Source organism: Neoarius graeffei, chromosome 10, assembly GCF_027579695.1.
Source record: "Neoarius graeffei isolate fNeoGra1 chromosome 10, fNeoGra1.pri, whole genome shotgun sequence".
Lineage (NCBI taxonomy): Eukaryota > Metazoa > Chordata > Actinopteri > Siluriformes > Ariidae > Neoarius > Neoarius graeffei.
Window position 1 is genome coordinate 6,477,413 of NC_083578.1, and position 26,547 is coordinate 6,503,959.

The 26,547-nt window shown below is 41.5% G+C and overlaps 1 protein-coding gene across 1 annotated transcript in view; it reads right to left on the reverse strand.

Moving 5' to 3' along the window:
• Positions 1-386: 386 nt before the first annotated feature.
• si:dkeyp-14d3.1 (transmembrane protein 132C) overlaps positions 387-26,547 on the reverse strand; it is a 464,566-nt gene continuing 438,405 nt past the window's right edge. Inside the window, exon 9 of the mRNA XM_060931177.1 lies at positions 387-1,544. Coding sequence (XP_060787160.1) covers positions 387-1,544 — 1,158 coding nt within the window. The remainder of the gene's footprint in view (positions 1,545-26,547) is intronic.

Sequence of the window (26,547 nt, forward strand, 5' to 3'; positions counted from 1 at the left end):
TGTGTGTGTGTGTAACATCTGCAAGCTTGGCAATCCTGTTATTTCTTCTTTTTTTCGTTTAACTAGAAAAGGCGCTAAAATAAATTTGTTTATAAATGAAGAGAATAAGGAACAAAGTGAAGGGCAATAAATGAACAATAAATGAAAGTCTGATTTTTGTGTTCATTGATGTAAAAACTCTTTTGCCACGAGTACCATGACGTCAGGTAGCAAGTCCTTTGGCAGCTGCCGTGTTGGTCTGAGAGTACAACAAATGCACAGATGTCACGTCCCATGGTTTTTCTGGATCTCAGAGAGCTTGTGATGTTTCCGTGACTGAATCCTGGTTCTATGAAGAAGGCATAAGGGTGAGTTCTGTGGTTTAACACACGCTGTCACTTTGCTGACTACGCCACGTCTTTTAAAACACTGTCGTTTAGCCGCTCCATGTAGTTCTGCAGCTCTTTGGACTCTCCCATGTCCACATCCTGACACACCCACTTTATTTCCTCGTTTGGCTCCTCCCCGAGTGTCTCACTGGCTGGGATGGTGGTGAAGGTAGTGAATTTTACTCTCTTCCTCTTGGTCGTGGGCGAATCCCCTTTGTCTTTCCCGCCGTTGTTCTCGGCTCCTCGATGCTCCTGCCGCTCGTGACCATTCTTCTGTAAGGAACCGCCGTTGAGCAGAAGGCTTCCTTCCTCCAGCCCACCGATGCTGGAGTCCATAATTGTGATTTGCTCGTCTGTTTGCGGCGACAGGCTCACATGACTCTCCAGAAGCTCCGCCTCATTTCCCAGCCACACCCAGTCATGTGCGTGGTTCAGACTCTCCTGACCCTCGATGCTCATCTCCTTATGGCGATATTTCAGTGCATAGGAAATGCAGTTTATAAGAAAGACCAAGATAGCCAGACAGAAGACTCCTAACAAGGCGTACATCCCTATTTCCAGGTCCGAGAGTCCTCGATTTGTCTGAATCAAGTCATCATCATAGACACTGTGTCCTCGAGGAAGGTCCACTTGGGCTGGAAAATCTGAGAAGTCGATAGGAATGTTGTTGGAAATTTGGCTGCCATCATTTGAGAATTTCTCTCCCCCAGTTCTTCGGATGATTTCTGTTTTGGGTGTGGTGGTGATTCTCCTGATTGCGCCATCATCGTCCATGTTGGAAATGGAGCTGTAGAAGTAATGGCCCTCCATTCCGGTTCGATCCGGTAAATTCAGGTTCTGCCGGTGGTTCTCGGTGTCGTCTCCATATTCAGGTTGTGAGACGCTCTCCGTGCGGCCATATTTGACCCGGACGTGGCAGTTTCCGGCAGCAAGCACGCTGCGACGAGGTTTCAGTTTCTGACACGACTCATGGACGCTCATCTCGACGCGCAGCAGTGGGCCCTGACCCTCAGCCTGAGCCGAGACTATGGGCCAGCGCCCGGTCGCGTCCTGATTCACACTCACCACCTCCTCATCCAGCGAGATCACCGTCAGCACAAAGTGATCCGGGTTGTAAAGGTCCAGAGGGGCCATGGAGCCGTCGCTGAACTGCAGCCAAGCACTGATCAGCGCCTCCTGTAGGACAGAGAGCAGAACATTTCAGCGCTTGAAGAGTAAAAGTCCAAATTGTTCTTTTCTTAAGTTGAAATGTACATGGAATAAAATACAAAATCACATATCAAATGTTTTCTCTAACTACCATTAATAAAAAGAAGAATAGGAAGAAGGAGACGAAGACGACTAGCTGTAAGTGATAAATTCTAACCACTTCATGATACATTTTACAGCTGCAGTGAATAGGATTTTGGGATTCAACCTACTGGTAATAAAAATACACTCATGGACTGCGACCAGAGGAGACGCTTTTGTTTTCTCCACTGTATTTCACTTCGTGATTGGGGGCTAGTTTGTATCTGTGACCTTTGCAGACACACAGAGCCAGTATAGACAATGCAAACTGACATGAGAGGTCCGATTACATCGAAGCAACCAAAATGTTTCACTCTTTCATCTGATATTCAGTAACTGTAACATTATTATGTACGTGAGTACAGTTTATTAAGTTTTTTGTTCCCAGAAAGCTTCTGAGGAAATGTAAGCAGATCATTATCGTACTGTACATCCTCAGAGTTGTGAGTATTTTAGCAGCGTTCCAAACGGTATACTATTTACAGTACAAAACAGTCAGTCCACCATTTAGGCACACTCTCGAAAAGCTTGAAATAGCGCTTTCCTACCAAACAAGGTGAAATTCCAAAATCATACGTACCGCTAACAGTTCTACGAGATGACTATCCTAATAGCTAGTTTTTAAACACCTTGTTCTCCAAGTTGGAAGATCTTTTACACATACATATAGCATCACGATAACATTACAGTGAGTTGGCCTAGTGGTTCGCGTGCTGTGTTCGCCTCTCGATAAGGTTGTCGTGTCGTTATGGCTGGATTCTTGCCCGAACTGATAATCACATCATTAGTTTTCTTTGGCTAATCAGACACAAGGTACGCCACCACTCTTGCCTGAGCACACTGAAAAAAAGGGAAATATTGGGTTTTTGAATTTACAAAAATGAAGTTAGTAAATGCAACACGATTCATTTATATTCTGCATGTGAACATGGTTTAATCAAGTAGACTTAAGTTGTTTATGTTGACTGTACTAATTTCTTTCATGTAGATTGAAATTGATTGAATTAAAAAAAAAAAACTCAATGTAATCGAGTTTAGTCTCTACCGGAAATGGAATACATTCAAATGTCGCCAGGAAAGGTCATGAACCACTCTGGAGCAGAAGGTGGCGCTAATGCGCCGATATGTTGGATGCCAAATAAGTAAACAAGACCCGTAAGCCCGCGGAAACTGTGGAAAAGTCTCCATTTTCTGCAGCAACAAGTCACCGTGGAGAGAAACCGAATCTCAAAAAAAAAGTAAGTTCTTCAAATTTATATATGTTCGTGTTAAAGTAAATTGGGCGACAGTCAACTAGAGTGCTGTTTTCGAACAGTAACGTTATATAACAGTTACAGCAGCCTGTGTGTGTGTATATATATATATTAGTGCTGTCAAGCGATTAAAATATTTAATCGCGATTAATGTCGCAACTGTCATAATTAACTCGCGATTAATCGCAATTTAATCGCACATTTTTGTCACATGAAAAACCATTGTAATTCTCTTATCAGCATAAAAAAGTGAATGGGCTTGCTTTGTACCAACGTTTTTTTTTTATTTTTTATTGCAGAGCATAACACGTCTTGTCACAGCCACTGACATCCATAACTTCCATATTAGATGAGAAAACCAAGGGATGAAAAATAAAGTGCATATCACTGTGAAAATAAAAAAATGTTTTATTTTACTCTTCATTAGTTTCTTTTGAAGAGAAGTATTTGCCATAAAAGAAGAAAAAAACAGATAAAAATAAAAACGTTCATCATAGTGTGGCACTGTATTATCTAATTCTCACTGCTTATAACTCTACACCCCCCCGGTGGAGATGAGCTGGGAAACTGAAGACTGAAGGAACAGTATTGAAAAGTATTTTTCCAGTCTCACCTGTGAAAGGTAATCCCATGTGATCTCGTTTGGACGGTAAACCTGTTGGTACAGTTAAACGCAGCACATGAATGAGGCATCTTTATTCTCGGCTACTGTCTAGACTCTACACCAGAGACGGCTGAAGAATCTCCACTTTGCCACATCCAATATGGCGGCGAGGATGTTTATATGTCTATGCCTTTCTCTATCACTCACACGTACTCTTATTGAAGCAGCGCGCGACAAGCCTCAACAGGAACTACGGGTGACTCGCAGGGCCAAATTAGAATTTGCGTTAACGGCACTATTTTTTTTAATCGCGATAAATCGAGATCACGTTAACGCGTTATTATCGCGTTAACTTTGACAGCACTAATATATATATATATATATATATATATATATATATATATATACACACAACCCCGATTCCAAAAAAGTTGGGACAAAGTACAAATTGTAAATAAAAACGGAATGCAATGATGTGGAAGTTTCAAAATTCCATATGTTATTCAGAATAGAACATAGATGACATATCAAATGTTTAAACTGAGAAAATGTATCATTTAAAGAGAAAAATTAGGTGATTTTAAATTTCATGACAACAACACATCTCAAAAAAGTCGGGACAAGGCCATGTTTCCCACTGTGAGACATCCCCTTTTCTCTTTACAACAGTCTGTAAACGTCTGGGGACTGAGGAGACAAGTTGCTCAAGTTTAGGGATAGGAATGTTAACCCATTCTTGTCTAATGTAGGATTCTAGTTGCTCAACTGTCTTAGGTCTTTTTTGTCGTATCTTCCGTTTTATGATGCGCCAAATGTTTTCTATGGGTGAAAGATCTGGACTGCAGGCTGGCCAGTTCAGTACCCGGACCCTTCTTCTACGCAGCCATGATGCTGTAATTGATGCAGTATGTGGTTTGGCATTGTCATGTTGGAAAATGCAAGGTCTTCCCTGAAAGAGACGTCGTCTGGATGGGAGCATATGTTGCTCTAGAACCTGGATATACCTTTCAGCATTGATGGTGTTTTTCCAGATGTGTAAGCTGCCCATGCCACACGCACTAATGCGACCCCATACCATCAGAGATGCAGGCTTCTGAACTGAGCGCTGATAACAACTTGGGTCGTCCTTCTCCTCTTTAGTCCGAATGACACGGCGTCCCTGATTTCCATAAAGAACTTCAAATTTTGATTCGTCTGACCACAGAACAGTTTTCCACTTTGCCACAGTCCATTTTAAATGAGCCTTGGCCCAGAGAAGACGTCTGCGCTTCTGGATCGTGTTTAGATACGGCTTCTTCTTTGAACTATAGAGTTTTAGCTGGCAACGGTGGATGGCACGGTGAATTGTGTTCACAGATAATGTTCTCTGGAAATATTCCTGAGCCCATTTTGTGATTTCCAATACAGAAGCATGCCTGTATGTGATGCAGTGCCGTCTAAGGGCCCGAAGATCACGGGCACCCAGTATGGTTTTCCGGCCTTGACCCTTACGCACAGAGATTCTTCCAGATTCTCTGAATCTTTTGATGATATTATGCACTGTAGATGATGACATGTTCAAACTCTTTGCAATTTTACACTGTCGAACTCCTTTCTGATATTGCTCCACTATTTGTTGGCGCAGAATTAGGGGGATTGGTGATCCTCTTCCCATCTTTACTTCTGAGAGCCGCTGCCACTCCGAGATGCTCTTTTTATACCCAGTCATGTTAATGACCTATTGCCAATTGACCTAATGAGTTGCAATTTGGTCCTCCAGCTGTTCCTTTTTTGTACCTTTAACTTTTCCAGCCTCTTATTGCCCCTGTCCCAACTTTTTTGAGATGTGTTGCTGTCATGAAATTTCAAAATGTCTCACTTTCGACATTTGACATGTTGTCTATGTTCTATTGTGAATACAATAATCAGTTTTTGAGATTTGTCAATTATTGCATTCCATTTTTATTTACAATTTGTACTTTGTCCCAACTTTTTTGGAATCGGGGTTGTGTGTATATATATATATATCATAGCATATTAGTGGACATTAGCTAACACCTGCTAGTTAATTTTCTGTTGACAGTTATTGTCAATAATGGTGTTTCTCCGCTGAGCTCCCGGTCCCGCTGCTGACCACTATACTTCATTAAAGTCGCAGCCGATGGGCAGCAGCTGTTAGCTGGCTGTGTGAGGGGATTTTATCAAGCTTCACCCCTGCGCTCCAGACAGTGCCTATAAACCGTTTGCCCATGACCCTCTCTGATTTAGCTGTGTCTACCATCTTTTTGGAATAACACATGCATAGCCGCAAGTACCTTAATATGAAATGCCGCAAATTTGCACAGTTATCGGCTGCTCAAACTATTCTGCTCAGGCTGGAGTCAGGTTGTTTAGTTTACCCGCTGTTAAAATGTGAGAAAGACCCCAAATGGAAGCTCTAACCCGGAGACGACAGAGACAGCGGCTTGCAAATCTGAACAGATCGAACATAAAAGAAACCAGCTACAAATATGTACGAGTATGCTGAGATAATTTCGTAAAGGGTAAGTTTATATTTCTACCGTTTATGTGAACCATAGAAAATATATATAAAGATGTGATCTACATGTAAGCGCTACTCCAATTTATATTGCAGTTACAAATGCAGAGACAAAGCCCCAGTAATGTGTTGAGCTCGGTAAAATGTCACCTTAGAAGATGCCAATAATCAGGTTGGGGTTTTATTTTATTTTTATTTATTTTTTGTGTGTTTTGTGTAACATTTGCCCACATCAGGAACCTACTACATACTTACAGTAAACTTGCGTTAAACTTTGGTACGCTTTCACCAGTCGTTCCACTAACACATGAAAGCACTGCATTTTCACTGAGAGAAACCACCGCGAGCATCAGTCGCACCCCCATGTTCAACATTACACTACACTCTTAGAACTATTTCCAAGACAATTATATGCCAAGTCTGGTACATGTAATTGCAACACAAACTGGTTTTAAAATTATTTTTCAGCTTGTCATTGTGTCCAGAAAGTCTAATCAAATTCATGTCTGCATCTAGCACACTTGCTTTGTGATTTTTTTTTTAATTGAGACACCTCACTGATATTTTCTTTTACAGGTCCACCGTCCTATTTGCACATCAAACATATTCAAAAGGCTTTATAATACAACCCCAATTCCAAAAAAGTTGGACAAAGTACAAATTGTAAATAAAAATGGAATGCAATAATTTACAAATCTCAAAAACTGATATTGTATTCACAATAGAACATAGACAACATATCAAATGTCGAAAGTGAGACATTTTGAAATTTCATGCCAAATATTGGCTCATTTGAAATTTCATGACAGCAACACATCTCAAAAAAGTTGGGACAGGGGCAATAAGAGGCTGGAAAAGTTAAAGGTACAAAAAAGGAACAGCTGGAGGACCAAATTGCAACTCATTAGGTCAATTGGCAATAGGTCATTAACATGACTGGGTATAAAAAGAGCATCTTGGAGTGGCAGCGGCTCTCAGAAGTAAAGATGGGAAGAGAATCACCAATCCCCCTAATTCTGCGCCGACAAATAGTGGAGCAATATCAGAAAGGAGTTCGACAGTGTAGAATTGCAAAGAGTTTGAACATATCATCATCTACAGTGCATAATATCATCAAAAGATTCAGAGAATCTGGAAGAATCTCTGTGCGTAAGGGTCAAGGCCGGAAAACCATACTGGGTGCCCGTGATCTTCGGGCCCTTAGACGGCACTGCATCACATACAGGCATGCTTCTGTATTGGAAATCACAAAATGGGCTCAGGAATATTTCCAGAGAACATTATCTGTGAACACAATTCACCGTGCCATCCGCCGTTGCCAGCTAAAACTCTATAGTTCAAAGAAGAAGCCGTATCTAAACATGATCCAGAAGCGCAGACGTCTTCTCTGGGCCAAGGCTCATTTAAAATGGACTGTGGCAAAGTAGAAAACTGTTCTGTGGTCAGACGAATCAAAATTTGAAGTTCTTTATGGAAATCAGGGACGCCGTGTCATTCGGACTAAAGAGGAGAAGGACGACCCAAGTTGTTATCAGCGCTCAGTTCAGAAGCCTGCATCTCTGATGGTATGGGGTTGCATTAGTGCATGTGGCATGGGCAGCTTACACATCTGGAAAGACACCATCAATGCTGAAAGGTATATCCAGGTTCTAGAGCAACATATGCTCCCATCCAGACGACGTCTCTTTCAGGGAAGACCTTGCATTTTCCAACATGACAATGCCAAACCCACGGTGGTGTAGTGGTTAGCGCTGTCGCCTCACAGCAAGAAGGTCCTGGGTTCGAGCCCCGGGGCCGGCGAGGGCCTTTCTGTGCGGAGTTTGCATGTTCTCCCCGTGTCCGCGTGGGTTTCCTCCGGGTGCTCCGGTTTCCCCCACAGTCCAAAGACATGCAGGTTAGGTTAACTGGTGACTCTAAATTGACCGTAGGTGTGAATGTGAGTGTGAATGGTTGTCTGTGTCTATGTGTCAGCCCTGTGATGACCTGGCGACTTGTCCAGGGTGTACCCCGCCTTTCGCCCGTAGTCAGCTGGGATAGGCTCCAGCTTGCCTGCGACCCTGTAGAAGGATAAAGCGGCTAGAGATAATGAGATGAGATGAGACAATGCCAAACCACATACTGCATCAATTACAGCATCATGGCTGCGTAGAAGAAGGGTCCAGGTACTGAACTGGCCAGCCTGCAGTCCAGATCTTTCACCCATAGAAAACATTTGGCGCATCATAAAACGGAAGATACGACAATAAAGACCTAAGACAGTTGAGCAACTAGAATCCTACATTAGACAAGAATGGGTTAACATTCCTATCCCTAAACTTGAGCAACTTGTCTCCTCAGTCCCCAGACGTTTACAGACTGTTGTAAAGAGAAAAGGGGATGTCTCACAGTGGGAAACATGGCCTTGTCCCAACTTTTTTGAGATGTGTTGTTGTCATGAAATTTAAAATCGCCTAATTTTTCTCTTTAAATGATGCATTTTGGGCGGCACGGTGGTGTAGTGGTTAGTGCTGTCGCCTCACAGCAAGAAGGTCCTGGGTTCGAGCCCCGGGGCCGGCGAGGGCCTTTCTGTGTGGAGTTTGCATGTTCTCCCCGTGTCCGCGTGGGTTTCCTCTGGGTGCTCCGGTTTCCCCCACAGTCCAAAGACATGCAGGTTAGGTTAACTGGTGACTCTAAATTGACCGTAGGTGTGAATGTGAGTGTGAATGGTTGTCTGTGTCTATGTGTCAGCCCTGTGATGACCTGGCGACTTGTCCAGGGTGTACCCCGCCTTTCGCCCGTAGTCAGCTGGGATAGGCTCCAGCTTGCCTGCGACCCTGTAGAAGGATAAAGCGGCTAGAGGTGATGTGATGATGCATTTTCTCATTTTAAACATTTGATATGTCATCTATGTTCTATTCTGAATAAAATATGGAATTTTGAAACTTCCACATCATTGCATTCCGTTTTTATTTCCAATTTGTACTTTGTCCCAACTTTTTTGGAATCGGGATTGTAGTGAGTGCGCTCGTATTTTTTTAAAGCCCTAAATTTGAGTCTTTATTTACCTTGAGATACATTTTAAAAAGAATTTGAGTTATATATAGAAAATACTAATGCTGGTTTTTTTTGCACATTTGATTATAATTGAAAATATAGACTTGCTTTATTCTGACAAATATTGCTAGTCTAAAGAAGCTATAGTCTTTGTGTTTAAAGACCCGTCAATGTATTTGGACATGATAGCAGGTTTCCATCTTGTTCTGAATTTTGGTCGTGCGGTGAGCCTTTTAGTTTCAGTCTGAATTACATTTTGTGGATGAATGATCTGACTAATTATTATCTTGCTGTATGTTACAGGATTATGTGCACTCACCCTGTATTACATTATCTTGCTATTTGTTTATTTTCTTTTTTTCAACTATATTTTCTTTTTTTTTTACTATAAATTTGCATACCTGCTGCATGCAGTAAATTAAAAATAGGTTTTTGCCACCGAATTTGGCATTTTAAATTACATGGACGTCTGATGTATAATTTTCTTTGCGTGTGTCTGCAGAGTAAATGGCTTTGAAGATGGCGACTCCTGTGATCCTAAAGATCATATTGACCGATGGCAGCTCTCAGAGGTCGACTCTCTCCCACGGACTCCCTGAATCCATTGATGACCTTATTGTTGAGGTCAAGAAACAGTGTGAACTTCAGGGCAACTTTAGACTTCAATTTATGGATTCCTTGTTTGGCAACGAGTTCCTTAACCTGACCTCAGTGTCAGAGGTGGAACACAAAGGTACTCTTAGAGTTATTGATATATCAAGGCCCACCACTATGCAACATGATGAGAGCTCGACTATCCTTAATCCAGTCCTGCACCTCCAAGCATTCAGTCCTTGCTCAGCAACTGACTCTTCATCCCTGTCAGGTGAACTTGTGGATGGTCCTCCTGGCCAGTTGTGTTTCTTGTACCAAAGTTCTCCTATGATGCAGAGTTAAAACTTCAGCGGGCAGGTTTAGCTTACATTCAAAATGGCACTGTACTTATTCCAGATCCCAAGTTGAAGTCGGCCATCCTTGACGGTTTAGTGCAGGAACTTGTGCAGTATAAAGTCTGTCAGTGATGAGGAGATGGAACAGGTAGCCCAGAGTCTCATCAAGAAACATCCATGTTTAACTGAGAAGGGGTCCTGCACTGGATGTGGTGGATGGAAGACCGGTTTAAAATATAAATGGTCTAACTACCGCACACATCTGGGAAAACTGGGCTGCCCAGAAGTGACCGTGAACTCCTTAAACACCAAACCTGCTGGAAAGCACAGCTAAGCCTTTGAAGGCAAAAAGAGAAGAAGTGAATTTTTGTCCGATATACAGTACCCATCAGCTGAAACTGAGGGCCCGTTTACACGAGGACGCTGTCGGGTAAAAACGACTAAATATTTTATCAGAAGTGCCTTTCGTTTACACGGGGACGGCGTTTCCGAGGCTGAAAAACGGATAAAATTGAAAACGCCTTCCAGAGTGGATAAGTTAAAAACAGCCCCCGTTGCATATCCGTCTAAACTACCCAATACGCCAAACTCTGCTCGGATCTGCTCACGTCGGGTACGCGTTTACGTCATACCTATGTCATATACTGTACATGCCAGCTCGGGAAGTAAGAAAGTAAGTAAAAAAAGTAAGAGCATGTCTGATTACATCGATCCAACGGACCCTCAAGCTGCTCTGTGTTTTAATGCAGTAGATGTGTTTTCCTGCTCACCCGCCCAGCTGGAGCTCCTCAGTTTGGTGTCGCCAAGTTACACACACACGCCGCCCGCTCGTGAAACCATAAACCCGAAATGAAAACAAAACTAGCAGCCGAACGGGTTTATTTCGCTGAGATGGACACTGCCTTTTCTCTTCTTCACCGAAACAAGAGTGAGTGTTACTTAATAAAGGCAGATTAAAAGAGTTTCGGTTTGCTCCTGCTCCTCCCTCGAGCACTACAGTACCTCAGCCGGACCGGTGTTCTGTAAAGTTATCCTAGCAAGTTCGCATACAGACCGTTTTATTATTCAAAACAAGTCATTACAAATTATTTGACTCGGCCAAAGACTCGACCAATACGCACAAAACATAAAAATCGGCAAATGCGTGAAATTCTCACCGATTTTCTATCAGCGCAGCTGATCGGTGGGACAAAACTACTGTTGAATTTTCCTCCCCTCCTGGATTTCGCGCATGCGTAGTAGGCTTGGTAGGATAACTTGACAGAACAGCGGTGCAGATGTGCAGATCAGACAAGACAGAAGACGTTGCGCATGCGTGCAGACATAGCGGAGACATTTATGCGTCACCGTATAGACGCAGATTTCCTCCTTGAAAACGGTCGTGTAGACGCGGAAAAAAGTGAGAACGAAAACGGACTTTTGCGTTTTTGTTTTATACCGTCCCCGTGTAAAGTGGGCCTTAGATGTAAAGAAGAGGAACAACCAAGAGGTTGTGAAGCTCAAGATGGAAAAGACTTTTGCGTACAAAAGACATGAAGTTGTTCGTGACACACCAATGGTGGAGGATTTCATGGCGAGATGGCCTGCTCTGTTTGAAGTCAGTGAGGTAAGTCTGATCTCATGCTGGGTTTTTCATCTTGAATTTGCTGTTGATAAAAGGAAAGTCTTGCGTAACCTGGCAAATTGCTAATATGCTTGATAGTACATCATTTGTCTGTGCTTCATCTCCTTCCTTGACTATCCTGGTCTGCTCTGACCTTCCCCTTGAATCCTCTGTTCTTGCTTGTTTTTCAGATCAACGCTGAATTCAAGAGAATCACCACTGTTCCACTTCAGTCCAAGTTCCTGTCTCAGCTGGACCTCCACTCTGACAACCTCATAAGGCTGTTCCAAAGGAGAGGAGGACAGCTAGGGATAAGGCTAAAAAAATCTCTGTACAAATGGCTAATGTAAGTAAGTGATGCCGGGGTCCCGCAGTCCTAGAAATGTTAAATTTACAGCCTTTTTTTTTTTTTGCGCATTTACTTTACATCTTTGTCCTTCCACTATTGCATATTTTTGTATCAACTTTAACTGTTCCTCTGTTTCCTTATTTATCGTCATATATTTGTCTATCTTCTCTTTCTTTCCCTTCAGTCTTCCTCCCACATGATTTGGAGTGCATGGCAAGGCTCGCACAATCGTAGGAAACCTGAGAAAAGAAATGTGCACCCATATGACAGTTTATGATCAGTTGATGTCGTTAAATTAAGGCCCATGGACTGAATTAAGATGCGAACCTAGAAAATGTCCTTGCAGTGTGATGTAGATGCTGGACGAGAGCGCATCATTAAGGGAGTCTGTGTCTACATGGGCAAAGATCCAGATAACCTTCTACAGGAATATGTGGTATGTACTAGTGTGTCTCAAAAAATTAGAATATTGTGAAAAAGTTCAATATTTTCCATCAGTTATTTAAGAAAGTGAAAATGTTATATATTATAGACTCATTACACATGAACTAAAATGTTTCAAGCATTTTTCTATTTTAATTTTAATCAGTATGGCATACAGTACAAAAACATAAAAAAACATCTCAAAATATTAGAATATTTCATTTCGAGTTTGAGTAAAACAGTATGAACACAGTGTATCTCTCGGTCTAGTTCAGTACACACAACCACAATCATGGGGAAGACTGCTGACTTGACTGTTGTCCAGAAGATGATCACTGATGCCCTCCACAAGGAGGGTAAGCCACAAAAGGTCATTGCTGAAAAGGGTGGCTGGAAAAGGTGCACAAGCAACAGGGATGGCCGCAGTCTTGAGAGGATTGTCAAGAAAAAGTTGATTCAAGAACTTGGGAGAGCTTCACAAGGAGTGGACTGAGGCTGGTGTCAGTGTATCAAGACCCATCATGAACAGACATCTTCAAGAAAGGGGATACAACTTTCGCATTCCTAATATCAAGCTACTCCTGAGCCAGAGACAGTATCAGAAGTGTCTTATCTGGGCTAAGGAGAGAAAGAAATGGACTGTTGCTCAGTGGTCCAAAGTCCTCTTTTCAGATGAAAGTACATTTTGCATTTAATTTGGAAATCACGGTTCTAGAGTCTGGAGGAAGAGTGGAGAGGCACAGAATCCAAGGTGTTTGAAGCCCAGTGTGAAGTTTCCACAGTCTGTGATGATTTGGGGTGCCATGTCATCTGCTGGTGTTGGTCCACTGTATTTTATCAAGTCCAAAGTCAACACAGCCATCTACCAGGAGATTTTAGAGCACTTCATGCTTCCATCTGCTGACGAGCTTTTTGGAGATGCTGATTTCCTTTTCCAGCAGGACTTAGCACCTACCCACAGTGCCAAAACTACTACCAAATGGTTTGCTGACCATGATATTACTGTGTTTGATTGGCCAGCCAACTTGCCTGACCTGAACCTCATAGAGAATCTATGGGGTATTGTCAAGAGGAAGATGAGAAACACCCGACCCAAAAATACAGATACGCTGAAGGCCACTATCAAAGCAACCTGGGCTTCAATAACACCTCAGCAGTGCCACAGACTGATCACCTCCATGCCACACCGCATTGATACAGTAATTCATGGTAAAGGAGCCCCAACCAAGTACTGAGTGTATAAATGAATATACTTTTCAGAAGCTGGACATTTCTGTATTGTAAATCCTTTTTTTGATTGATCTTAGGGAATATTCTAATAAGTTGAGATACCGGATTTCTGATTTTCATGAGCTATAAGCCATAATCATCAAAATTAAAACAAAAAAGGCTTTAAATATTTCACTCTACATGTAATGAATATAGATATATGAAAGTTTACCTTTTTGAATTAAATTATGAAAAAAAAGGAACTTTTTCATGGTATTCTAATTTTTTGAGATGCACTAGTATATGAATTCGGTGCTTACACTTATCTTCCACTCTTCTCTTGTTCTCATTCTAGATCGCTTGTACTGAAATTATTCATCGATTAAAAGAATATGTATTACCATTTTTATAATCTGCTTTTTCTGTTTCATAACACAAAACCAATAGTGTTTCTGGCTGCTGGTTAAATTAACTTAAAGGTAGAATAAATGGTTCTCAAGAACAATTGTGCAGTACACTTTGTCAGATTCAGTAAATATCTCCTCATGGTCTGCCAGCTGTCTGATCTGTGTGCGATGAAAAAAGAATCCAGTGTTCATACACAACTATGGTTCTGTAAATGGGCAACAAAGTGGCTCGGACCGAGCCTCACATTATTTCAGCCAATCAGCAGGTGCATTCAAGGTGTTTTTTTTTCCCCCTCATGGAACGGATGATGCTTCCATTTTATTATATGTTTATATAATGTTCTGCTGTAGTTACTTGTTCTTGTCTCTAAACTTACCTTCCTTCTAACTTTCACTTTAGATCTATAGTGTCACTATTTTATGTTTATCCTTTTCTTGATAGGGCTTGGTGATGAGGTTTGATTTACCTAGCTTTGGTTTACCGGTATCTACCTTTGTCTGTTTTGTACAGAGCATGGATCAAAACACCATCAATGAGGCCATTGAAGACACCACTGTTGGGATCTATGTTCTTAAAGAACATGCTTCAGGTGATGAAGCAGAGGACGTTGGCATTGTTCTTGAAGGCATCAAGGTGCTACAAGCTCTTGATAATGTAGCATTAGCGGTTGCTATGCTGTTTGGACTGATGCATGCACTGAACCTCAGCGACCCTGCTGACCTCCGCTATACTTTTGAGGTCATCCAAAAGATTTGGATGGAACCGGATGGAGGTAAACTTTCCAACAAAGCGCTTGCTCTGAAAAGCAGGCTCTCAGTCAACGGCTCAGACTGATTTCTGTTGTGTATCCACTTTTTATTTCTCAGTGACGAGTTTATGTAGGGTTGGTCACTTTTTGTTTGTAAAGTCACTTTGATTTGTCAAAGTTGTTAGCTATGTAAAATGGTGTTCACAGGGTTAACCCTCTCTGTAATATATATATGAGTGATTTCACGCTTATGGGTACTGAAATGGGGACATGAACTTATTTTTAAAAATTCACCTAAAACCATTTCTTTTTTTTACCATCAGGTCACAAAACATGTAATCTTTAATGAATGATATGTTAAAAGATAACTTTAATTTTCTGAGATGTAATAAAAACATATTTATATGCCAAAGTCAGAACGTAACAGAAGTGTTGTGGACATATATATTCTCAATTTTAACAATGTAGAATTACTTTTTGAAACATAGGAAGGTGATGTTTTAGCAAATATAATGAATAAACATGTGTAGTAGAATAAACATACACATTCTTTCAATAAGATTAACATGGTATATAGCTAGATTGTAATTAATTTGAACAGACGCGAGATGGACAATCGTAACAGAAGTAATGGAACAGACATCATTTTGGAACTCGTAGGCTTGACTTTGGCATATAAATATGTTTTTATTACATCTCAGAAAATTAAAGTTATCTTTTAACATATCATTCATTAAAGATTACATGTTTTGTGACCTGATGGTAAAAAAAAAAGAAATGGTTTTAGGTGAATTTTTAAAAATAAGTTCATGTCCCCATTTCAGTACCCATAAGCGTGGAATCACTCATATATTTATTATTAAAAGAAGCACTAGCTCTTATTTGCCTCATTCAGTTTGCGGCATGTTTGGTTCACGTCAGTAAAATGCTGCTGTTGTGTTTTCACTCTTGAGGATGCACTGTTGCAATACTGTCAACTAACAGCTCACAATATATTTTTTTTAATGTACTGTGAAGTTTATACTGTTTATGTGCTGTGACTGAAGTTTCTGTGCTTCCACTGGGACACTGAAAACAGTGCCAAGTTAGATTCTGTGTATCATGAATCCATTGCACTTTATGCAGAATTCTTTGATTTATTTTTATCAGTTTACTGTGAAGTTTCTGTGGTTTGTGTTTTGAATCCACTGCTAGTAACGTCGTGGTTAGTGTCCAGTTTTTATGCTGAATTTACTGCATGGCAACTGCAGAGTCCTTCTGTTCAGGTAAAGTGTGTGATCTCCAAAGGTTGAAGGATCAATACAGTCAAGGTTTAATACAGAACTCTGAATCTTTGGTTTTTTTTGTCAGTGCAGTCGGTTTTTTGTATTTGCACACACATAAATACAAAACTGATGTCTACAATGCATTTGGCTGGCTTTAATAAATCAAGTTAAATTTAAAGACCTAACTTGGGTTGTAAGGACATAATAATAAAATTGTTTTTAAGTTACATAATACCTTTAAATAATATTAGCATTAACAAATAAAGTTAAAGTTACATTTGAAAATCTGGTACGGAAACCGCGAGAGGCCCTTAAAATGTCCGTAGAATTAACAGTGAATTTATGTAAAATCATGACACAAAAAACTGTAAATACAAAAACAATGAAGCAGTGTGTAATTTACATCAATATACTGTAAAACTCCTCACCAAATACCACTGTTAATTTAACAGTAAGAATATGTTGAATTGATCATATTTTTTTGTAGAATTTACAAATTGTTGTAGTTTAAACACAAACTGTAATACTAAAACAGAATGTGATAGTTAAAATTACATCATTGCCCTGTTAAAAAAAAATTAAAAAACGGCCACCATTGTGGCTCAATCGACTAAGGTGCCATACTATGAGTCTGGGGACCCGGGTTCGATTCCAACCCAAGGTCTCTCTCCAGCTCATTTCCTGTCTCTACACTGTCCTATCCAATGAAGGTGAAAAAAGCCCCCCCAAAAAATATCTGTCTAGTAGATCATTGCTTGTAACCATTTTGAATCATTGTTTATTGTACAATGAATATCCGTAAAATTAACAGTTACGTATTGATTATTGTACATTGAATACCTGTAAAATTTACATTTAGTTATCATTAATTGTACATGGAATCCCAGTGAAATGTACAAGTTATTCTGTAATGTTGTTTACATTTCACTGTATTTTTAACAGGATTATTCTGGCAACCACAGCTGCCAGTGTTTTTCCGTAAAAACAACGGATTTTTTTTTACAGTGTAATCTTTTTTTATTCACCTTGTTATCCCGAGATAACGACATAATTAGGCGGCACGGTGGTGTAGTGGTTAGCGCTGTCGCCTCACAGCAAGAAGGTCCGGGTTCGAGCCCCGTGGCCGGCGAGGGCCTTTCTGTGTGGAGTTTGCATGTTCTCCCCGTGTCCGCGTGGGTTTCCTCCGGGTGCTCCGTTTTCCCCCACAGTCCAAAGACATGCAGGTTAGGTTAACTGGTGACTCTAAATTGACCGTAGGTGTGAATGTGAGTGTGAATGGTTGTCTGTGTCTATGTGCAGCCCTGTGATGACCTGGCGACTTGTCCAGGGTGAACCCCGCCTTTCGCCCGTAATCAGCTGGGATAGGCTCCAGCTTGCCTGTGACCCTGTAGAAGGATAAAGCGGCTAGAGATAATGAGATGAGATGAGAACGACATAATTAATTCAGGATCTCGAGAAAACAACACAACTAATTCGAGATCTCGAGAAAACAAAACCGTTATTCCGTGATCTCGAGAAAACAAAACAATTATTTCATGATCTCAGCTGGATCACTGTATCTCCGTCGGTAGAGACGAAGCCGGGCCAGTCTTCTGCGGAGGTGCCGCGGACTAATTTTGAAATGATCCCTTATTAAAAGACTTAATGCAATCTCTCCCTGTGCCAACCCCTGATCAAAATATTGCCTTATTAGGTGATCGATTATTCCAGACATTCTAATGACCAAAGTTGCGTCTATACAGAATGAGAAATAGCCCCAAAGTCAGCATATCACAAGTCTCTTGGCGCACCTGAATGAACCATTTCTCAGCTGTTTACTCGAGATCACGGAATAATTGTTTTGTTTACTCGAGATCTCGAAATAACGGTTTTGTTTTCTCGAGATCTCGAATTAGTTGTGTTGTTTTCTCGAGATCCTGAATTAATTATGTCGTTATCTTGGGATAACAAGGTGAATAAAAAAAAGGATTATATGAAGGGCCTCTCTCGGCTTCCGTAATCTGGTATCCTGAACATGATGAAATCACTTTACTCAATTAATTGGTATTGCAATAGCTTTAAAAAGAAATGTTAAATCAACTTGATTCTTTTAAATAATCTGACATGATTTAATTATTCTGGTTTAACAAGTAATAATTAATTGAGAAAAAGAAGGAAATTAAGTCAGTCATCCACATTCTGATCATGTGGGACCGATGTACACATTAAAATCAAGTAAATCCAAGGGATTTTTTTTCAGCGCAGTTGGGGGTTAGATGCCTTGTTCAAGGCCACTTAAGCCAGTCCTGCCAGTTCGAACCAGTGAACTTTTGGTCCCAAAGCTGCTTCTCTAACCATTTGGCCATGGCTTCCTAGCCTTGACTTGGAGATTGCAAGTTCTACTCACAGTTGGGTCATACCAAATGCCATCATAAAAACGGTACCTAAGGCCATCTGGCAAAGCACACTGCAATACAGATGTGAGTGGGAAGTCAAACTCTTGTGGTTACCAGAGGACTCACCCCCCACTGCAACCCTAGCTGTATCGGCGCCACCCAATGCAGCCTACTGGTTAGTACTGGGACGGGAGACTGCCTGGGAAGACTAGCCTGGCTAACGCGACTTCAAAGCTCTCCGAGCATTTGGTCTGGCCAAGCTATTAAGCCAAACCTTTTCCCAGAGCCCGTGGTTGACCCGCCTCCCTGAAATGCCTCAGTTTGCTACTGGTCAAAGCCAGAAAAGGCTGTGATGAAGCTTAAACCAACCACATCACTCTTTCCTCTGACGTATGTGACGCGACGGAAACTGCTTGAGTAACAGGAAGAAGAAAGAGGAGCTGAAGAGGAAGAGGACGATAATAACACGAGCAGAAATGGAGAGAAACTACTTTTGTCGAACATGTAAAGTTAACATGCGAGTGGCGGGTGTATATTCACGTTGTAGTGTCTTATTTGAAAGAAGGACAAAGCCGCAGTCGATAGCGGAACGACTCGAGAACATTGGCCTCACTGTTTCCCAGGCCATCGGAAAGTCTGAGAGAATGTGTCCGAGATGTGTTAGTACTCTCACGCGGCTCGAACAGGACCTGCCCGTTTTTCGACAATGGGAGAGTGAGTTTGCGGGAGCCACCGGAGCCACGTCTGAAGCCCCCACAGAAAAAAGACCACGAGAGCCAACACCATCCAAAACGCCACGCAAAATAAAAAAGGGACGTCCAAGCTCGGCTAGTCCTGGAGCCCCTCAGAGCTCCTCTCGGAAGAGCATTACACAGGTGAGCTTTCCTTAATCCGATACATGAGCTGTGAGTAAAATGTAAAACCACAAAGCAGCCTAGTCTGTTTATCATGGCACTTGTATGACATGTTATCTCTGATGTTTGATATTACACTACCGAAGTTGACCTAAGTGTGGTTGATTATGCTCGAGGGCTTGACATTAGGCTACCTTTTTAGTTCACTAGCCACTGTGGCTAGTGGTTTGTAGTTAGCCTGGCTAACGCGACTTCAAAGCTCTCCGAGCATAGATTCTGTAAACAATCTATGGCTTCCGGTCGCAGTTCTACTACGTCACTGCCTTGAACACGCCTCTACCCAGGGCCGTTGGAGATGCTCAAAGTTGATTGGTTCCCGATTTTTCAGGAGCTTGGAAATGCTGTAGATAGCCTGTCTGGCCAGACTAAGCTCGCAACAGGCCCTCGTGTTGCGTCACGCTTAGGATGGGCGGGCCCACGCTATGGGAAGACCAGGTTCTGACACAGGAGGAACTTTGATAACATTACACATTACTGATCTGAAGTTAAGAAACAATAGTGATCTTATGATTTGCTTTCATGGTTAGTATTATCACTAGTGGTGGGCATAGATAAATTTTTTTAATCTAGATTAATCTCACTGAAATTTTGAAATTAATCTAGATTAAAATGGCTCATTCAGAATATGTGTGCTACCTAAGTAATGACTAAAAGTAAAGTGACGCTCCTCTGTTTTCATCACACCTAACAAAGTAGATCAGAATAAGTTCATTACTAGTAGTAAACAATTAGCAATCATCAAGAAGCAAACATAACGTGTTGGTAATTTGTGATGTCGTGGTAATTACATGCTAAGTAATTTTAAATTGTGTAATTTAAAATGACATAACGTAGCCTACCTAAAGCAAAGGAGTAAAATTCCCAGCTAGCATCGATGAGGTGCACAGTAACGCCGAGGTAGTTATCGTTGTTGACAGATGTCCAATGGTCCCCGGTCAGTGCTACACACCTCGCCTCTACCATCTTCTCATCCTTTGCGGCTTTCTCTGCGGCGTACTGGTCATGTATTCTCCTAATGATAGTTCGCCTCGCAGGTAGTTTGTAAGGTGGGTCACCTGTGGCCGCCTGGAGAACAAGCTCGAGCCCATCATCCTCAACCACGCTGATGGGCCGGCAGCTAGTGGCAATCCACTGAGCGAGAAGATTAGTTAGCTTGTCTGATAGAGCTGCGCTGACGGGCTTGCCTCGGTTGCACTCAAACAAAGTAGTTTGACGGTGACTCTTCCCCGGCGTTTCAGTGCTTGACCCGGCATCAGCAGCATTAGCTAAGGGATGCTTTGCGTTTAGGTGGTACTTGAGACTGGTAGAACTCCTACAGTAAACTAATGGCCCTTTTCCACTACCCTTTTTCAGCTCACTTCAGCTCGCTTCAGCTCACTTCAGCCCGACACGGCTCGCGTTTCGACTACCAAAAACCAGCATGACTCAGCTCGCTTCAGCCCTGCTTAGCCCCTAAAACTCGCACCGTTTTGGAGTGGGGCTGAAGCGAGCCAAAGCGAGCCGAGTGAGGCTGGGGGCGTGAGCAGACACTCCCCTGTGCACTGATTGGTGAGGAGGAGTGTCCTCACATGCCCACACACGCCCCGCGAGCGCACTGGGATCTGTAAACACCGCAAACCCGGAAGGAGAAGAATTACGAATTACGAGAATTTCTGAAGCCTTATGCGCCTCGCCTCATCTATACGCTCTTGCCAGTATCTGTCCGCGTTGTCGGTGACAACAAGCCACAGCACCAAGACCAGCAACACTAACGACTCCATGTCCTCCATGTTTATTGTTTACTATCCGGGTCGTGAGACTACCGCTTAAAAGCTCACTGATGTCACTGTTTGCGCTGCTTAACGACATCACCTGACATCCACCCACTTTCGCTAACTCCACCCAATGTGTCCACCCACTTCCAGCCAGCATGGTTCAGCGCGGTTGTAGTCGAAATGCAACTCCAACAGCCCCGCTCAGCCCGACTCAGCACGGCACGGCTCAGCCCAACTCAACCGCGTTTGTAGTGGAAAAGCGGCATAATTCCGCATTGCATAAGGTGCAAACAACCTTAGTCTTGTCGATGTCTCCATTGGGAAGCTTCTTAAAAATGAATTTTCCCTGAAGCAAACCCGGTGGCTTCGTAGCTGCATCCATGTTAGCACGTCACGTTCGTTGTGGTAGTTCGGGTAATTCACAGTAGCATACAGGTTCGAAAACTCGTTCTCGCCCCCTACAGTGCAATTTGGCTAGGTATACATCCGCGCTAAAATATCAAGGTGAAAGTCATCATTGTTTGCTTAGTATAGACCCAGCTCCCAGCCCAACTTTGAGAATAGATTAACGGCGATATTTTTTATATCGCCCGATAAGAGTCTCACATTATCGCAGCACGTTAACGCCGATAACGGCCCACCACTAATTATCACACAGTTCTCTTTGTGTCTTTTAAAGCACCACTGAGGAAATCTGCATCCTAGCTCCACTGAGCTAAACCGCTGACCCATCTGAGATATCCTTAAACTCCTCAATGTGAGCAGTGTAGCCCTTTATCAGTGTGACATTTCGAGCAGTGTGAGGTTAAGCTCTGAGCTCTGCTACACCGAGCAGGAGAAGCTCGATTAAACCACAGTCAGCCAATAAGAAAGCTCCATTATGGACACGGCCATGCAAACAGGGATTTGCCCACACACACGAGTGTCTTAAGCTTCTGGCTCACTGGGATAAGGTATAAACGTTCCAGATCCGACGCAATACAAATCCTCCGACAGGCAGGGGGGAGATTTCTACCACCATCGACTCGTCGCCACACACACACACCACAGAAGTGATGAAATGTGAGCAGTCGTGAATGATTGATTGTTATAATAACGATCTGTCTGAGTAATCTGAAATGCACTCTGCAAATGACTTGGCTGTGTTTTGGCCTTAATACATTCTGACACTACTGCATTCTCACACGCTAATGCAATCTTCTAGTCCTGATATTGTATTAATAATGTGTGTGTGTGTGTGTGTGTGTGTGGGTGTGTGTGGGTGTAAAACAACAAAATCATACTAAATCAAAGAAAATAAAAACAAGTCTGTCATTATGGTGTCATAATATGGCCATAAGTTTATGTATTTAAAAATAAATAGTTTATAACGGTTTATAAAGTATAATATATACTGTAACTGTCATTCTGGGGTCATGACACTGCTATAAGTATTCATGAACAATGTACAAGTACAAATAATAAACAGTTTACTCATGTAAACAGGCAAATAAAACAAGCATAACTGTAATTATGGTGTCATAACATTGCCATAAGTATTCATTTAAAAAGTTGTAATACACAGGTATAAAAAATATCACTATGGTGTCATGTGACACTACTGTACGAGGTAGAAAGTAAAAATATGAAACACACTTGACTAAAGGGCCAGAAGAAATCAACAAAGCTGTTATTACAATGTAATAATGCTCAGCGTTATAACCTTGTCACTATGTCACAGCGTTACACAGCATTTTGTTTTCTCATCACCACCACATGGCACCATTGAGTTCAAAGGAAGTTCTCTGGAGCTTCATCTGGAAGTGTCACCTTCTTCATTTTCCAATGACACCCCCCCCCCCCCCCCACACACACACACACTTATGACATCCTTATGGCACATAATGACCAGAAGTTAGTTAACATGAAATTCTAATATACAGTGACGTCAGCTTGACATCAGAATTGAAGAAAGTAAAACTTTCTGGTGCTTGCTGGAATAAACCTTTATAACAGTTCATGTAGGGTTATGTCAGTCATGATAGCATGTGGCCTTATGAGCACTAATCTTAGGAAAGGTGTTACTGCGCATACAACCCATACAGGATTGTAGATAACAGCCATAAAACAAAAATAATCATAATGGATTATAACTCACTAATTAAGGGTTATAACAGTTATAATACAGATGTGAAAACCTGCTGTATAACAACAACATGGTGAAGGTTATAACATTGACACTGACACCATTACATTCATTATGTATACAAGATATATTTTATTTCTTAAATTAAATGTGTTTCTGATTTATATTTATAAATGTTAATGAATACCTTATAAACGCAATGTCATGACACAATAATGACACTCTGAGTGACGAGCATTTTCCCAGAGTTTGGGTTTGTTTTACATCACTTCATCACCAGACACTCATTGAAATGAAAGCGTGTTTTTTATTTATGCCTGGGCCATTCTCAGAAAACGTGATGAGTAACAGTAAAGACATTTTAAAATTTTTTGTATACACTAATTTTAATCACTGTAAACATATTTAATAGACAAAAAAGCATATTTCATGAATTCACAAAGCAAGAGATATCATTATTATGAAAAAAAAAAGACCAGTTGTCTTTACCATTACCCATAATGTCTTTACCGTTACCCTATAGAGTAATGGTAAAGACAACACTGGGTAACGGTAAAGACACCGCATGGCATTTTTGCATTTATTATCCCATCCCAACTTGCTACTTGGCTAACGAAATTTTTTCACCATGCAGTATCATTATCTTTATCATTCAGGGGTAACGGCAAAGACAGTCCCCGACATCTCGAAATTTCATATTTACCTGATCAGTGTCCTGGATTCCAACATTTATGCACCAGTGATTTTTTTCAAAATGGCTGCTCAACATCCTGGTCCTTCCTCATGTAGCTGCACTGCCCTCTATTGTCAAAGCCCTGAGTTACAGCATGATTTGACCATTTGGGTAACGGTAAAGACATCAAGAAAGTACACATTCTTGTGCATATATTTTAGGCTCTACACCAAAAACTGTTGAAGAAAAGATCATGATATTTTCTCATTCTCATTATCTGTAGCCGCTTTATCCTGTTCTACAGGGTCGCAGGCGAGCTGGAGCCTATCCCAGCTGACTACGGGCGAGAGGCGGGGTACACCCTGGAGAAGTCGCCAGGTCATTGCAGGGCTGACACAGAAACAACCATTCACACTCACATTCACACCTACGGTCACAGCAAGAAGGTCCGGGTTCGAGCCCCGTGGCCGGCGAGGGCCTTTCTGTGTGGAGTTTGCATGTTCTCCCCGTGTCCGCGTGGGTTTCCTCCGGGTGCTCCGGTTTCCCCCACAGTCCAAAGACATGCAGGTTAGGTTAACTGGTGACTCTAAATTGAGCGTAGGTGTGAATGTGAGTGTGAATGGTTGTCTGTGTCTATGTGTCAGCCCTGTGATGACCTGGCGACTTGTCCAGGGTGTACCCCGCCTTTCGCCCGTAGTCAGCTGGGATAGGCTCCAGCTCGCCTGCGACCCTGTAGAACAGGATAAAGCGGCTACAGATAATGAGATGAGATGAGCAGACAAATTGTCTCAATTAATTTTTTTTTACTGCTCTGTTAAATTTTATCTTAAAATAAATGTATAATAGAAGACCAGGATTAATGGTTTTAGAGGAAAAAAACAACTTCATGTTTAAAACTGAATGTCACGTTTTCTGACAAAGGCCCGCTTATAAACATTTACAAACACCTTATGAATGCAAAATCATGACACGATAATGACGCTATGATTTACGAATGTTTTGTGCAAGCTTGTTTTTATATCAGATCATCACCTGGCACTTACTAAACGGAGACTTTTACGCAGAGTAATGCGAGTTAATCTTTGAAAAGAGAAGGAATCCAAGGCACTCTTCCAAGAGTGCCTTAGATTCCTTCTTTTTTCAAAGGTTTTTGCATTCCCTATACCAAAGAGCACCTTCAATTTTTTTTTTTTTTTTATCTCTATTTTCATCAATTCCTGAGCACTTTGGATTTTTTTCTCATCTAATGTGTGTTAATGCCATGTAAGGGTTATGTAGGTCTTATGCAGGCTTATGAACAATACTCGTATGTGTTTGCACATGCAAGAAATTTAGGGAGGTGAAATTCCTGTGCATTTAATGAATATAAAGAGTCTGTTTGTGAAAAATAAATAAATAAATCTCTGGATTCGTATGCTGTCACGGCTTTAATACAGAAAGCTTTGAAGAGAACCATGTGACGCTAGCGAGTGTGCTGGAAATGTGCGGTAAGTGTTCTGAGACACACATTTATCCTGAGTGAATGGGGAAGTCTAAAAGCGCTGAGGTGCTGTGAAATAGCGGTGTGTTGTGCCGATTATGTGCGTCAAGGTGACGATAATTAACCCACTTTCACCAACTAAAGCCCTTAAATAGACCTTAATTACGCTTGAGTGCGGTTACTACGCGTAACCAGAGCAACTTGTAATCCCACAGGTACGCACCACGACTGCAAAGCAAATGGAATACTGAGGGGAAAAATATCGTCTAAAAGGACTCGCGAGCGAGCGTGGAAAAAAAGGTGTGTGTGTGTGTGTGTGTTTATGAATGAAATGTTTTTACATTGAGCAGCGAGTGTGTGGAAGTGATGGTGGAGAAGTGCACACTGGGAGGTCTGAGTGCACCGTAATGTTTCACGAGCTGAAGACGTTCCGTGTAATTGGCTTCATTTACAGTGTGAACTTTGAGCTTGTAACTGACGGCTGAACAGCTTTTAAAGGAAGTGAGTCATGAATAAAGAACGGATGCAGTCAGTCAATCAAGCGGGATTGTGTCTGGGGTCTGAAGAAACATCAAGGAGCCGTGACATTCATAAACAATTAATAAGCAGAAATACAAAAAAAAAAAAAAAAACACTTTAAGCTACTTTTAGAGAAAATATTCAAATGTTCATAAAAGCATACAGCAGAAACTATAGAAAGATGGCGACGAAAGTCACGGTAATTTGAACAAGCTGACCTTTGTCAACTGAAGGTCAAGGTGAAGGTCATTTTACTGAAATTAAAAAAAAAAACTAATTGTAAAAATCATGAAAATTGATGGAGTTATAAGTGATTGAAAAAAAAAGCCTATTTTTCATGGATCATTCCAGGTCAGTGATCCAGATCAGTACCAAAAGTCATAGTGATGTAATTCAGCCCAGAGCTATTCTTCATGTGAAATTTCATGATGACTGGTTGAAAACTGAGGGAGAAATAGCATCCTAAAAACATTTCCTGCTGGCGCAAATTAACAAGAAGAACTTTGATTGAGGGACGGAGGAAACGTACACACTCCATTACACCGTGATGGTGTCACGCAGCGAGCGGAAACACAAAATGTGCTTTATTAAAGTAAAGGTGTTATGACACGGTCATCATCATTCATTAACAGTTCATAAGTAGAAACATGAAAACGACTTTATTTTAGAGTCAGAGGCAACATACGCAAGTCTGTTATTGTGGTGTC